The following is a 15,463-nucleotide window of genomic DNA, read 5'->3' on the forward strand; positions in this document are numbered from 1 at the left end:
GAAGTCAAATACAAATTACATTGATATTTAATCTTGAAGGACATTCAAAAGTGATAGGGGAAAAAGTAAATGTTTAAACTAATTATGGATTACATGGTATTTGGTCCCCAAAGGTATCTGTTACATGCTTCCCAACACATACAGGCAGCAAAAATAATCAGACTGAAACTTTCTGCAGTAATAATGTGGAGAAACTAAGGAAATGAACACTACCATAAAGACTAGATTTTCCTAGCTTGATGATTTAAAGTTTTTATAATTCTATGATAACTTCTATCAGGTAAACAGTACATAAAATGTGATCAAACTCCTGCTTTTTGAAAGTAAAAAAACTTACTCAAAATCACACAATATTTCAAAAATATAGTTTCATTTCCAATTTTCCAAATTTAGAACATAAGCAAATTTTCCATATTCCTTTATAAAAGTATTCTTCTACTGTATTAAGTTTCCTCCTAAAATAAGCAAAAACCACAAAATTACTTCATAGCTCTTACCTGTAAGTTAACCAAGGTTCCAAATCGACTAAAATGTTCATTAAGTTTGCTGATATTATTTAATTCTGGAGGAACTTTTCTAAGTTCAAGTTTGGTATTTTCATTTCCAAACTGAACCTTTTTCTGGAAGCCTGGGCTGTTTGTTCTATTAAAATTTGGCCTGTAACAAAAATCAAGCTGATTAATACATTCATTTGTAAATCCTGACCCCTATCAAGTACAAATTAACGAAGTTTTACAACTTAAGCTTAATTTTTTTTTCAAAACTGAAATTACTGGTTGATAAAGAAAATTTAAAATTCTTCCAAAAACTGAAATTTCCATTAGTAGCATATATATCTTTCATAGAAGCCAAATGAGAAGGGTTCTTGTCATTTATCATGTTCCACTTTAAATCCATTCCTACTTAAAATTCTTAGCAGGAAAGATCCAGCACCCTCTTTCAATAAATTTGCATATATAATTTTTGTTGTACTCCTGCAAAAGCTAGCTTACTGAAATGTATCCTATTCTAAAACACTGATTAAAAACAAGAAATGACTGTTTCAACCACTTTCCAACTCAGAAAAAATGTCAAAACTATAGCCCATAAATTTGACTATTGAATAAAGGACAAAACTGTGGCCCAGGGAAGTTACACTGCTTGCCTTAAATCACAGAATTACAGGCAGAGCCAGAACTAGGTATTAGCCATTATTAAATGATATTAAAGTATGAAAGTGTGATCCTTTCCTTTAACTTGCAAATATTCATAAGAGAATCATCACACGCACCCCAAAATTCAGATTCCTTACCTCTTTCTCTGAAGCCCTTCCCTGACAATTTGTGTCTATCCAGCCTCCCCTGCTCCCCAAAAGATCACTTTCTAGCTCTTAACAGGACCAGCCTACATGCTAAAGCCTCCTCCCAAACCAGACCCAACCTCTTTCCTTAATGGGCTCATGACTATCCTTTACATAGGTAGTTTTCAGTGACATCTCTAAGTGAAGGGGTGTTTTATGGGGAGATGCAGGATGACAGAAAGAGGAAAAACTGTGTCAACTACCACACCGATTCCATTTGAAAATGCCTCCCAAGTGCCAATTAACTTAAAAACTTTTGGAAATCAATGTACACACTAGTGTGGCATCACCTATAGAACAAAGTTAGAGAGCGTTCATTTTAAAAGAGAATACTATACTGTCATAATAATATTCCAGTATTCTAAAAATCACTGCATAATAAAATTCCTCAATTTTCCCTGCCAGCTTACTTATCAAACCAGGTCTTCTTTGTAGGAGCTCCAGGCTCCCCGGAACCAATGGTTCTTTTCCTTGATTCAGAATCCACTACTATCCTCATACTGCTTTTATTAGGAGGCTTTTCTATTTGAAAAGAAAAGAGAGCACAGATTAATATTTTCTGTTTATCATAGCTATTTCCTTAAATGCAGAGTGAAAACAAAGTTCTGGCTTTTGTCCAAATATGCATTCTTAGAAGAAATAGTTAAATGTATGTTCACATATAGTAATTTAAGGGATTTTAACTTATTTTGAGTTCATGTCATACGTAAGTAAAGAAGACTCAGTAATTCTTACATGTCAAATTAAATATGACTTTGTAAGCTACTTTTTGAGGGTGTGGAGGGTAAAATCCGTATCACTGTTTCCATTTGCCATCACCCTCGCCATAAATAAGTAAATGTACAAACAACAAATAAACTATCTTGAGGCTTTGAGTTCATAGTTTTGAAATCAAAGGCACAACCTAAAAGATTCAAAATTTAACATTAATCCAATGACCTTTCTTTAAGAACTGATAACTCAGAGTTGCGACTGAAGTGAGTTGCCTATTTAAGTATCAACATGGTAACATAAAGTATACTTGACTTTAAAAAGTAAATATTCAAGATTGAAATACAGTGCAGAAGAGCTATATATATCTGCTACTTTCAACACTTTACATTTACTTTGTTGGAATTTGACAAGCACAGTACATTTAACCTGTTATTCCCAAATGACCCTAAAGCTTAAAACATGCAAACCTTAATCCACACAGAAAAATATAATGGATACACTGATTGCATATATCCTATTCTTAGTATTTCTGAACAAATAGCTAACCAAAGGAACTGAGGATTTTTCAGCATAATCTCTCTCGTGGATGGCTACAACTATGATCTCCACACAGAAGATCGTATCAATCTTTCTACCACACACAAGATCGTATCAATCTTTCTACCACACACAAGCTCTGCTCTAAGAATAAGTCCGAAATTTTTAATTTGTTGGTTTTCTTTGGCCATCTTCTGGAAATCCTACAGGCTTCTCAAAATTCACTACAGTATATACAAAATACAAATTATCTTTATATCAAATGTATGTTTTAAAATCTTCATTAAACATTACTATCAATGAAACTAACATTCTCCCAATCATATTGATTTGTGACTCTGCCCATATCCCTTCAATTCATCTTGCATATATTTCCTCTCATTTCTCACTGAGACAATCTTAGTACAAACTTGCATTACTTTTCACTTAGTCTACTGTACTAACTGGATTTCTGCTTCTGGATTCTCCTTCCAGAAATTTATCCTACATAAAGAACTGGCAAAATCAGTGCCCCACAGCTCTGCTGTTTTCCTCCCTCTTCAGCCTCTTCCTCTAAACTGACACTTCCCTCCCATTAACATTGAAGCAAGCTCGGGGCGCCTGGGTGGCTCAGTCGGTTGAGTGGCCGACTTTGGCTCAGGTCATGATCGCACAGCTCATGAGTTCGAGCCCTGCGCTGGGCTGTGTGCTAACAGCTCAGAGCCTGGAGCCTGCTTTGGATTCTGTGTCTCCCTCTCTCTCTGCCCCTAACCCACTTGCATTCTGTCTCTGTCTCTCTCATAAATAAATAAAAACATTAAAAAAAAAAAAAATTGAAGCAAGCTCAAATTACTCCATATTTATTTATTTATTTATTTTAATCTTTATTTATTTTTGAGAGAGAGACAGAGTGTGAGCAGGGGAGGAGCAGAGAGAGAGGGAGACACAGAATCCAAAGCAGGCTCCAGGCCCTGAGCTTTCAGCACAGAGCCCAACATGGGGCTCAAACTTACGAACCGCGAGATCATGACCTGAGCCGAAGTTGGACGTTCAACCGACTGAGCCACCCAGGCCCCCCAAATTACTCCATTTTTAAAAGAAACTGCCTAAAACTACTTCCTCTCCAGATACAGGTGTCTCCCTCTCTCTCTCTCCCTCTCCCTCCCACCGCCCCCCCCCCCACCAGCTATTTCCTAAGAGGTGTCTGTCTACATTTGCTAACTTGCTTCCCTACCACCAATTTCCTCTGGAAATTGGCAGCTGCTTCCATTACTGAACTTAACTTGTTCATCCTAAATTCCCTGATGTCCTAACTTGTTGCTTAAGCTTATAAATAAATCCCAATCCTTCTCTTATTTGACCTCTCAAGAGTATTAAATGCTGTTGATCACCTTCTTCTCCTATCTTGATTTGCAGGACTCTGCAACAGGATTTTTGACCTTACTCCTGTCTCCCAAGCCTGGCTCACTAGGTTTTTTGAAGTCTTTGAGCTATCAAATGTCCTTTTTTACTTTATTATGTTCTTTACTTGAAGGTTCACTAAGAGAGACAGTAGTAAGTTTTTCCCCCAGTCACTCTGATGTGTTTGTTCCAACTCATCTATGTTCTCTATCAGATTCTCTTCCATTGTTATTTATTTAAGACTGTTAAAAAACAAAAGCAAATTCTTCTTGGTATATAATTAGCAAACGTGTCTATTAGTTATATGTACTGAGTTTTCACCCCAATATCCTTTTAATGAATTGGTTTTTTTGCTGACAGCAAACGAAAAACCACTCAGCCCTTATTTCTATATATATCCAGTGAAAGGAACATCCATCAAATTCTCTACCTCCTTAGAAATCTGAAAAGAACAATTCTCAGAGCCCCTCGGTCACTTTTATACTAGGAATTCTAAGGCATCAATGCACCTATATTTTTTCATTTGTTTAATAATGAGAATTCCTCATAAGTTTAAAGTATGAAACATAATGATATAATTATCACATAATAGTCTGTGACAAATTTAAATTAAGGCCATCTACAGACTATAAGAAATGTACATACAGTATTATATAATAAACAATATTAAAAACTTTTAATTATGCATCCAGGACAATAAATTTCAAACCAAATAGGCAAAAGATGAAAACTTCTTAGGGGGAGAAAGAATGACAACAGTTGAGAAAACAGAAGTATAAGTACTACTCAATTTAAATGGGCTGCTAAATCAGTTCTGTGGTACCGAGAAACAATGTTATTACTGGAAAATATATTCCTAAACCAGGTCACAAAAATAGTACGGGATGTATCTGAAGAACAGTACTAAAATAATCACTATGTACAATGATTCTATAGGAAAAGGCATTTAAATGTCTAACCATATATACTAGACATTTCTCTCTCAACAGGGCCACTTCCTGTAACTTGTAACTACAAGCATGTGGAGCTGAAACTACCCTCAGTGCAACTTCTACATTGTTGCAAGATTGTTTGCAGGGAGTGTGGTCCTTCTTCCTTTTCTTAATAACCAACAAAAAAGTTTGCCTGGCATTGGAATGGGTCTACTAAAGACTGATCTGTAGTAGCATATATTTATGCCATTCCAAAGCAGCAAGGTAAGAGCTGACTTCACGTGGGAGGTTCCAGTAAGAGCAAGAAGTGTTGATTGGCATGATGAAAAGAAAATACGTGCTAAGTAGTGACCAAAGAAAAAAAGGGTTTTCTCTGAACTAGTCAAGTAAGAGATTTGAGGGATAAAGAGCCACAATCTTAAGTGGCTTATAACTTTCATTTATGAGAAATCTTATGTCCCTTACATAAAACTGTTAAAAAATCTTTTCTTCTCTAGTTGTTGTTAATGATAGCTATTAGAATTCCTCAATGAGAATTTAAAAGGTATGAAGGGAAAGGTGGCATCCACATGAAATGCTTTCCTCTGATGTCAAAGATGATATAAATTAAACTGGATATAAATTATCATGTTCCTCATATCTCTATTATAAAAAGTGCTTTGAACACTGAAGTTAGATGCTCAGAATCCGATAGCTTCAACAAACAAATCAAAAAATGCAAAGTATAGTAATCACAAGCTTACTAAACCACATTAGGTATTGACTGTTATTTAACAAGTTGGGTTATTTTATTTGTGATTAATGAGGCATGACTTTTTTTTTTTTTTTGACTAGAAAAAAAAGACAGCAATACTAGAAAGAAAATGGGATTTAAAAATTAGTTGAATTAAGGAAAAAGATCTGTAAGTATTGGCCTACATAATATTTTCCATTATGTCTAACAATCCCTCATCCCCTGATGTCAAATACTATCTGTAACAAACGCTCCCTCTTTCAAACAAATACCAGTGCTCTCCCTCCTCTGAACCTTCCTATCAGTTTGCACCCCCAGGACAGCAGTTTTGCTCCCAGCAGTCTATACATAGGTCCCCCCAGCTTCTGACTTTATCATCAAAACTCTTATCGTCTTCTCTCATTTAGAAATCTTATCATATAGTCTGTCTCCTGTAAGAGAATTTTAGAAGCTAATGAGTCACTTCCTAAAAAATAATTCTTTTTGCTTAACGTAACAAATTCAATACATGTAAAATGCGTATCAACCACAAGTTTGTAAAGCTGATTTCATTATCCAATCTATGAAAAAAATATCTATTTTCAGGAATTAAGCATTATTTTCAAGAGTTTAAATGAACCAATTAAGACTGCAAATGATAGAAAATACCCCAAAAAGCTACCTTAGAAAATATGCACTTTTCGGAAATTCCTTTCCCCTTAGGTGGCAGAATAAAGTGGCACCAGTAACAGAAATAGAGAATCACACACTACCTTTTCTCTTAAGAGAGACCAAAGCATCAGAGGAATAAACTTAATCACCATCCCTTTATCAACCCCAATAAATGCAAAACCACATTCTTTACAAATGTCTTGCCATTCATGATATGAAAATGATAAGAACAGAAGATTAACTGGGGTACCTCTGGGTGGCAAATCCATATCCCCTGATGTCAGTCCTATCAAGTTAGGCCGCTGTGCGTGCACTCTGTGTCTATACATAGGTCTGGAAGTGTTTGTTATGCTGGGGGCTTCAGGATTGTAGCCGTCTGTGTCATATGTATCTGGTAATACAAAAACTGTAATTAAAAAACAATTATAAAACGCCACTTGGTAATATTTTTACGCTGATAATAAAAAAAAAGTACATTACACAACATATTCTAATATACAGCTAACATGCTGTATGCATTAAAAAGAAAATTTAGTTTTATAAAAATGAAAATGTTATTAAACCAAATATAACTTAGTTTTTAAAACAAATCACAAATGAGGACTTGCATTTAACATCCATTCGCTAATCTACATCTTATTCTATAGGATTTTAGTGAGAAAAATAAACCTAATAGAGCTAGTCAGTCTCTAGACGTTTTTATATTCCTACCTAAAACTCTGCTCTAAAACTTCATTACATTATGAATACAAAGAGGGGCAAAACTGCACCTGCAGTAAAAAGAGAGGGTGGAGCAGGAGGAGGCTGGTGATGGATGCCAGTCGTTACTACGGTAGGAACAGAACTGGTTGCAGAGTTTGGGGGAGCATCCATGCCAGATGGCTGCAAAGGAGGAAGTGGAGGTGGTGGTCCTGTCAAAACCAAAGAATAAGAAATATCATCTGAAAGCAAACAAATAAAATAAGTTACTATATATCCAAACATGATATTCTCATTTATCAGCACAATTATAATATCTACAAACTCCCAAGTTCTTACAACTGTATTAGTTTTCTAAGGTAAGATATCCTGTTAATGTATACCAAAAACAGGTTTGTCTTATAAGCTATAAAGGACTACTGGCAGCTGGGATTTATCAGGGACGTGCATTAAGTCAGGGCCACTCCAAACCACAGTAAACCATAGGTCTGGCAAAGCCTGCGAAGTCAAGAGTATATTCTAAGTAAGAGTACCTTGCTCTTAGTTTTTAGCAGGCAACTATAGGATTACTTTAGATATTTTTAACAAAAGCAAGCATCAAACCATTAACTTTGTAAAGACTATGAAGAGACAGATATTAGGCACCAGCAAGCAAATGTAGTTACTTACCTGTGACAGGTGGAAGGCTGGGTGGTAATGGGCCTGGTGGTGGCACTGGGGGTCTCAGATTCACAGGTGGGGGTGTAAGAATTGGTGGAGGTGGGGGAAGTCCAGGAGGAGGCGGTCCTTCAACAACTGGAGGCTGTGCTGGGAAAGGCAGCATGCCAGGAAGATTCACATCTTCTACAACTACGGGGTCACTTCCGTGGTCAAAAGGGCACATGTCTCCTCTCATACAGAAACCTTTTTCTGTAAGGAAGAATAATTAAAAATATGGTTAAGTGCTGGATATATAAATTTTCTATAAGTTATCAAAGGCAAGACTTTTAAAAATAAAAAAATTTTAACATTGGGCCAGTTTAACTATGTGAGAGCTAATTTCCAGTAATATAATTTTGAAGTAGATAATATAGCTAACACACACATTAAAAAATACATCACCAAATTAAAATAAGTCTACTTAGCTAGCAAGACATAATATATAACTTTTATAACATAATATACATATTATAGTATATATACTTTTTGTCACTAGAAATACTTCATTTATATCTCACCAAAAACTTTAAGACTATTGCAACTACAGCCTTAATACAAATTATAAAACTTTTACAGTAAAACTTTAAGAGTCTTCATTAATAAAATTCTTATACAGGTGAGTCACATGTCTAGGTTCTGCTTACATGCCAATAACTATTTACTTCTAAAGAAGTAAGTTTTGTCAAGAATGTTTCAGTAGCAGATTCTCAAATAACTCAGTAAATATTTTTGTTTGGTAAACTTCAAAAATCTATTAAGATTTATGTGTAAATAAGCAATATCTTTAAATTGGTATACAACAGTGGCGACTAATGAAGGTTTAAATAATATGAGGAATTCAAGAAGTGCTAAGACTAATTTACCACCATTTCCAATACATTAATTATCTTTGAGTAACTATAAAATCTAGACTCATGGAATGCTGTCAACTGGAAATACTGACTCAGTACGTCATGAAACATTAGAAAGACTTACCATCATAGTCTCTACACCGTTTCTTTGGCATGGGTGGTCTTACATATGAGTTATGGTCCACTTGGTCTTCATGAAATTCAGACCAACTTTCGGTAGTGTTATTACCATGATGAGTAGGAGCAATTACTGTAATAGTGCTGCTCAAAGTAGGTACAGGGTAGTGACCAGATGATATATTGGGTACCGAAGAGACTGGAGTATAATTGTTTTCTAGTGGATCTGTTCTATCCAGGTCGTATTTAGGTTTTACTAGATCCCTTTCTGCAACAAAATATAAATGACTTATAAAATTATACTCTATTAAAAAGAAGTCCCAGATCTACAAAACAGTGGTAATTTTGCTGAACAGAAAAAAAATGTTCATATTTTACACAGTCCTCCTTTTCTTTTGAAAACTACTAAATGAATATACAATGTTCCAAGATCAGCGGTTTCTTTTCAATATGACCTATACTATAAAATTACATATGTTGCTACACTTAATGAACATTTTTTCTGTTTACAGAAAAGAGATTTTCTTCACTACAATCTTAGTATGCGTAACTTCAGCCCACAAAACATAAACTAAAATATGGTTATTTTCTCTGTGATGAACATTTGTCATCTACCTAAAGTTCCTAGCATGCCTTTTTAATAAATACCATGCATTATTAATAATATTAATGGTGAAAGCTATTTATTGAAGATAGAAATGGATGAGCAAAGAGGAAGGAAAAAAAGTTCATATTAAACATGAACAAAAACATTAGCTAGGCTGTCTATGGTCCCAAGGAAAGAGAAAAGGATTAAGGAGACTAGTTACATAAAGCGCTATGTGGAAAGGCCTAGTACACCTAGATCACAGAGGAGGAAAACACTAAGAAAAAAGTAACAGCGAAGTATAAAGCTTATACGCAGACTTGGTATAATAGAAATAAAAACTGTTTCCCAATAACTAAAGGTGACCGTACAATATAGGCTGAAAGAGTAGCAAAAAATCTAAGCTTGAGTAAAGGTGTTTTATTTGAAGGTGTTTTAGTTGTTTTTATCTCCTTTGGTTTCTTCCTTTCAATAACACACACTGGAAGAAAAATTATACATGTTGGAAATGACATGCTCTTGCAAATACACACAGCTGAAATGAGAAATTTAATTGTTTTCTTAATTTTAAGGTATAAACTGAATACATTTATACAATTTAATGAATTTTATCTATGTATACACATGTGAAACCAAACACCGTAACCAAAATAATATACACACTAATACATAATCATCACCCCCCAAAAGTACCCTTTGCTCCTTAGTAAGTCATCTGTCCTTTACTCCATGCCAGGTGACCACGGATTTGTTTCCTATCACCATAGATTAATTTGCATTTTCTAAAATTTTATATATATATTCTTTCTCATCTAGCTTCTTTCACTCAGCAGTATTATTTTGAGATCCATCCTTGTGTCACACACATTATCCAAAGTTCTGTTCTTTTCATCCACTGTACGGATGCATCAGTTTATCCATTCACATGACATCTGAGTTGTTTCTAGTGTTTGGCTACTGCAAACAAACGTACCATGATCACTCATGTACAGTCTCTGTAGAAATACACTTCTGTTTCTCTTAAATACTCAGGCGTTAGGACAGCTGGGTCATTCAGTATGTATAGATTTAATTTTTAAGATACTATGAAAGTATGTTCCAAAGAGTTCAGTTTATCTCCATCGTTACTAATACTAGATAGAGTCAGCCTTTTCACTTTCAGTCATTCTGAAAGGCATGCAGTGGTGATTCACTGTGGTTAAAATGTGCGTGAAATAAAAATTTTAGAAGAAATTTTTAAAAAAGCATTCACTTGGACCACAAAATACATCAAAATGGAAAAAATGAAGACAACACTAACAAAAATTAAAACTCAAATACAGTTTTTTCACAACAGAAGAATGCTAATCAGAACATACATATATATGAATTATTTACCCCGGCTTCGTGTTCTGCTTCTGCTTCTAGTCCTACTTCTATCCCTATCCCTGTCACGAAGTCTCTCTTTACTCCAACTTCGACTCCGACTCCTGCTGTAACTGCGACTTCGGCCTCGTCTTCTATTGTACCGATCTCTGTATGAATCTCTTCGAGGAGGGTTTCGATCATAATCTCTTTTGCGAGAACGATCATCTTTTTTCCTCTCATCACGACTTCTAAAGAAATAAATGATCACTTTTAGGAAAATAATTTTTAAGTGGATACAGGAAAAGAATCATTAAATGCAAAAGTATTATTTAATTCTTATAATGTTATGATTCTTTAACCCACCGCAAATATAGGAAACTCAAACTGAAAAAACTGAACATGATCTGCTCAAGAACTCTAAAACACTTTAAAGGAAAAAAAACCTCCCAAATAACTCCGTCCTTTCTTATACACAAAGACATTTTTACATTTAGCATCTGTACATCATGTCGTATAGAACATACGATCTTGTACATATAACTCATACTTACAGGCATGTATCACATATAATTGGCCTCTAAATGCTTTTGAAGCCTTAGTGGGGAAAAATAATTTATTCACACTAAAGGGAAAAATTCATGCAAAAAACATTCTCACACTAAGATTTCACTGGAATTTGAAGATGGAAATAAAAACAATAGCAATAATTAATGCATGCCAAGCACTTTTTTAAACATCACTTCCAGAACCTACAAATCTGACACAAATACTCTTGGTAAGAAAGGACTGAGTTGCACTGTCCTAGACCAATAGAAGAGTACACACTACTTGCCCCTAAACAAAAGATAATCAGTCTAAGCATTCATATAAAAGATATCCAATGTCTGAACAGTGAACATGGTTCAATAAATCGATCACCTATTTTCTCTGTATCGGGAACTTGACTGGGGAGGACTATGATTTAGCCTTCTGGAAAACTTCTTCTCTCGCTCTTCCTCCTTTGTGATCTGATAAACAAAGAAAAATTTGCTAAGTTTAGCAAGTTATTCCTTGCCATATTACTATTTCAGTGACTTAACTGATATTAAACCAGAAAAGTGTTTTCTTCTAAAAGCATTAAAAATATACATTTCGAGTACAATCATTTCATTTAACAATAGAAAAAAGGCTTGTTGAAAGTTAAAGTAAATTCAAACAAGACTCAAAAATGTTTATCTTAGATAGTAACAGCTGTGAAAAAACATTTAGACAAGTGTTCTCATTTTAACATTATTAGTCTAAAGCCACTTTTATTCCTTCTTTCAAAATTCCAACATACATTCATGTTTTGGTTTCATGAATTTGGTCTGGCACCAAACACATTAATATAGGAGAATGCATTAGAACTAACCAAGTCAAAGGGCAGCTAGGTGGCTCATTTGGTTAAGCATCCGACTTCTGCTCAGATCATGATCTCACAGTTCCTGAGTTTGAACCCCGCATTGGGCTCTGTGCTGACAGCTCAGAGCCTGGAGCCTACTTCGGATTCCGTGTCTCCTTATCTCTTTCTGTCCCTCCCCCCACTTGTGTGTGCGTGTGCGCGCTCTCTCTCTCTCAAAAGTAAATAAACATTTAAAACAATTAAAAAATTTTTTTTTCAAAAATAAACAAAAAACTAACCAAGTCAGAAATAGAGACATATGAAAAAACAATAAACAAGGTGAAACAGTTCTTCAAGTTTCTCATAGCAATACAGCAACTATATATTCCTCCTTTCTACAAAGGGCCTCCATTCATATTACATTATTAATAGAAAGCACCCCTGGAAAATATTCCCTTTACCAATGCTACTTTTCTGAGGCCAGAATTTTCCATGCTGTACTGTCTAGAACACAGGTTACATAGGACATTAACAGGTGTTACCAGGAAAAACAGGATTTAGAGGATAAACAAATAGAGGAAATATTGAACATGTGGCTTCTGTAAATATGACAGGGCTCAAGGTTTTCCATTTTTAACAAGAAGTCTAAGATATTCTGATGCAGGCAGTCTACAGGATAATATAACTGTGTCCATTTATGCCAGTTGTTCCGATATCCCTCTGGGAGGAGCCTCTCACTGTCAAAAGTGTTCTATGTTGGATGAAAAATGGAAATCCTATCACTAGGCCAAACTTCGAGAAACACTGCTTAAAAGCCTTTTTTAATGCAAGTCCATAGTGTAAGATACTATGCATAAGAGAGTTAAAAGTAAACCTGAGACTGTTAGCCTCAGAAAGGCCTGCTTCTTGTAAGATAAGCTCTTGGCTTGCATCTGTGAACTTTGATTTCTGAAGGGTTCCCATCATTCCCTGACAATAATAGCTCACTATATGCCTGAATTGTTTGTGTAAACAATATGGTTTTAGGCTGAACACATGCTCTCCTCTGGGAGTTTGAAATGTTGGTACATATTAGGCCGAAGGTTCATGTGTGACCAGCCCTAAATTGAAACCCTGGACACTGAGTCGCTAAGAGCTTCCCTGGTTCACATGTGTTGAACTACTTGTTAAGATCTTCTGTGATTCCACTGGGAGAAGCCTATGGAAGCTTGTGCCTATTTTCCCCCAGACTTTGCAACACCCACTTTTTCCTTTTCCCTATGCTGATTCTGCTGTAAGAAATCACAGCCGTGAGTATGACAACAGGCTAAATCCTATGACTGCTCCAAGGGATGTTCTTGAGAAATCTCGATACAAATACAAAAAGTAAAATTCAGTTTAATTATTCCATGTATGTTAAAAAAAATTTTTTTAATGTTTATTTTTGAGAGAGAGAGAGAGAGACAGACAGACAGACAGACCATGAGTGGGGGGAGGAGCAGAGAGAGAGAGACAGGGAGACAAAGAATCTAAAGTTGGCTCCAGGCTCTGAGCAGTCAGCACAGAACCCGATGAAAGGTTCAAACTTGTTCATGAACCATAAGGTCATGACCTGAGTCGAAGTCGGACATTTAACCAACTAAGCCACCCAGGCACCCCTAATTCCTTATATGCTTTTAAAGAACATCCAAGGTTTAACACAAATCCTTACCTCTTCTTTTTTTATATCTTTTTCTTGGTGCTGAAAAAATTCTACCTTTAAGCTTCCTGATGATGGCTGCTCTGGAGGAGGTAGATAACTCTTTGTATTCACAGCATCAAAAAGTTTTTCCACAAATATCTGTGTCTCTACAAATAAACCCAAAAAAAACCACAGATTAAAGAGATTTGCTAAGACATCAATTCTTCCCCTCTACACATCAGAGTTCAATATGATGAAATATACACTGACTTTTATAAATCTAGAACACTATAACACCAAGAGCTTTCCAACCAGTGTGCCATGGCACAAATCCTATGGTAATACTAATCCATTCAATTTCAGGGTAGAGGGACTAGGATGGCCAGAGCTTCTAGGCCAGTTGCTTCCAGCCATGACTTGTCTCCATGTACCCCGTGCCCTGTGTGCCAAACATAAATATCATCATTATCTAGATGGTGGCAACATGAAAAAAGTTAGAAGCACTATCTAGACAACATTCAAAGCAGTTTCTTAAGCAGTACTATTTTTAAATAAACAAGCATTCAATCATTTAATCTTTTAAGGAAAAGTATCAGCATGCTTTAAAAAAGAGAATAAAGATGTTAAGGGAAAAAAAGCTTCCATATATGGCTAACATCAGTAATAATACTGTTTATGACAATTAGAGCCTATTCTCTGAGTTTCTTTCATACTGTGGAAAATCTTCCTTTAAATGATTTATTGAAATAAACTAGTATTTTTAAACCAAAGATTTTTTTTACCTTTTTGAAGAAATACATCCAGTTGATCAATACATAATGCCTTTAACTCTTTTTCACTTTTATCTTTCTTTACCAAAGCGAGAACATATTTTGCTAGGGCTGATGGATCTGCATCACAGCTGAAGAAAAAAACAATGTTGAAGGAAATTTAGCCATAAGCAATTAATTACACATTCTAAAAACTCCAGTTATAAAACTGACTCAGTCAGTATGGTAGTTAAGTGAGTTAATATATGTAAAAAGCACCTAGCCCATAAAGCAATGAAGAAATCGAAGTTCTCTCTTATAGGAATGTATTTTACATGATATATGCGGCCATTACTCAGTATCCTTCCACATATATACTAACATATGTATTAAAAACTCAGCAGGCTTTACTATTATTTAAAAGAGAAGTTTTAACAAAGTAAAAACAGTATCAAAACATCAAAAACGTAGTATTAGTGTGGCACCAATAAAAATCCAAAAAGGCTTCCCCTCCATCCCAATAACTAAATTAGCTAAGAAAATCCAGACAGAGAGGGCACTAAAATAAAACCTGAAAACCCACTGCATAGTACATTAACAACAGAAACTTTAGCTTTTATAAAGGGCATTAAAGTATCCGGAAAAAAATAAGACAGTTACTTTAGAACTCTGGAGTAATGAAGACTTTTTGAGTTATGGCAAGTTATCACAAGAGTAATTTGATTGTACAAAAAAAGGGCAAAACTTCAGAATGAAGAGTCAAAAGACAAATAAAAAAAGCTCAAATGGTTTTTTGCAAAAGGTAAATTCTCCTAATATGCAGAGTTTGTATCAATTAGTAAGACCAAAACCATAAAAGAAAAAAGACAAAGAATACAAATAGATGCTGAACAGAAAAAGAAAAGTCAGTCTGAATATGAGTAAAAATACACCCTCATCCATAAGAGAAATTCAAACTTAAGCTATACTGAAATACTATTTTTTGGTTATAAAATTGGCAAAAATCTAAAAAATATGAAAATATATTCTGGAGATAAGACTATGAGCATACAAGCAGTTTTTCTCAAACACCGTGGCTGCTGTGAGGAAAGCAGCAGCCCCTAAGGTAT

General features: G+C 35.0%; 1 protein-coding gene across 16 annotated transcripts in view; it reads right to left on the minus strand.

The window, feature by feature from the left end:
* RBM26 (RNA binding motif protein 26) overlaps positions 1–15,463 on the minus strand; it is an 82,835-nt gene that overhangs the window by 37,982 nt on the left and 29,390 nt on the right. For 7 of the 16 annotated variants that reach the window (XM_042978920.1, XM_042978910.1, XM_042978869.1 and 4 more), the window contains exons 2-11: positions 14,388–14,506; positions 13,636–13,772; positions 11,504–11,592; positions 10,616–10,833; positions 8,660–8,920; positions 7,655–7,894; positions 7,057–7,227; positions 6,537–6,692; positions 1,750–1,861; positions 498–657 (exon numbers count right to left, since the gene is read on the minus strand). In XM_042978920.1, coding sequence (XP_042834854.1) covers positions 498–657; positions 1,750–1,861; positions 6,537–6,692; positions 7,057–7,227; positions 7,655–7,894; positions 8,660–8,920; positions 10,616–10,833; positions 11,504–11,592; positions 13,636–13,772; positions 14,388–14,506 — 1,663 coding nt within the window. The remainder of the gene's footprint in view (positions 1–497; positions 658–1,749; positions 1,862–6,536; positions 6,693–7,056; positions 7,228–7,654; positions 7,895–8,659; positions 8,921–10,615; positions 10,834–11,503; positions 11,593–13,635; positions 13,773–14,387; positions 14,507–15,463) is intronic. The other 9 variants (XM_042978958.1, XM_042978901.1, XM_042978949.1 and 6 more) reach the window with 3 other exon arrangements.

Source organism: Panthera tigris, chromosome A1 (genome assembly GCF_018350195.1).
Source record: "Panthera tigris isolate Pti1 chromosome A1, P.tigris_Pti1_mat1.1, whole genome shotgun sequence".
NCBI classification, from domain to species: domain Eukaryota; kingdom Metazoa; phylum Chordata; class Mammalia; order Carnivora; family Felidae; genus Panthera; species Panthera tigris.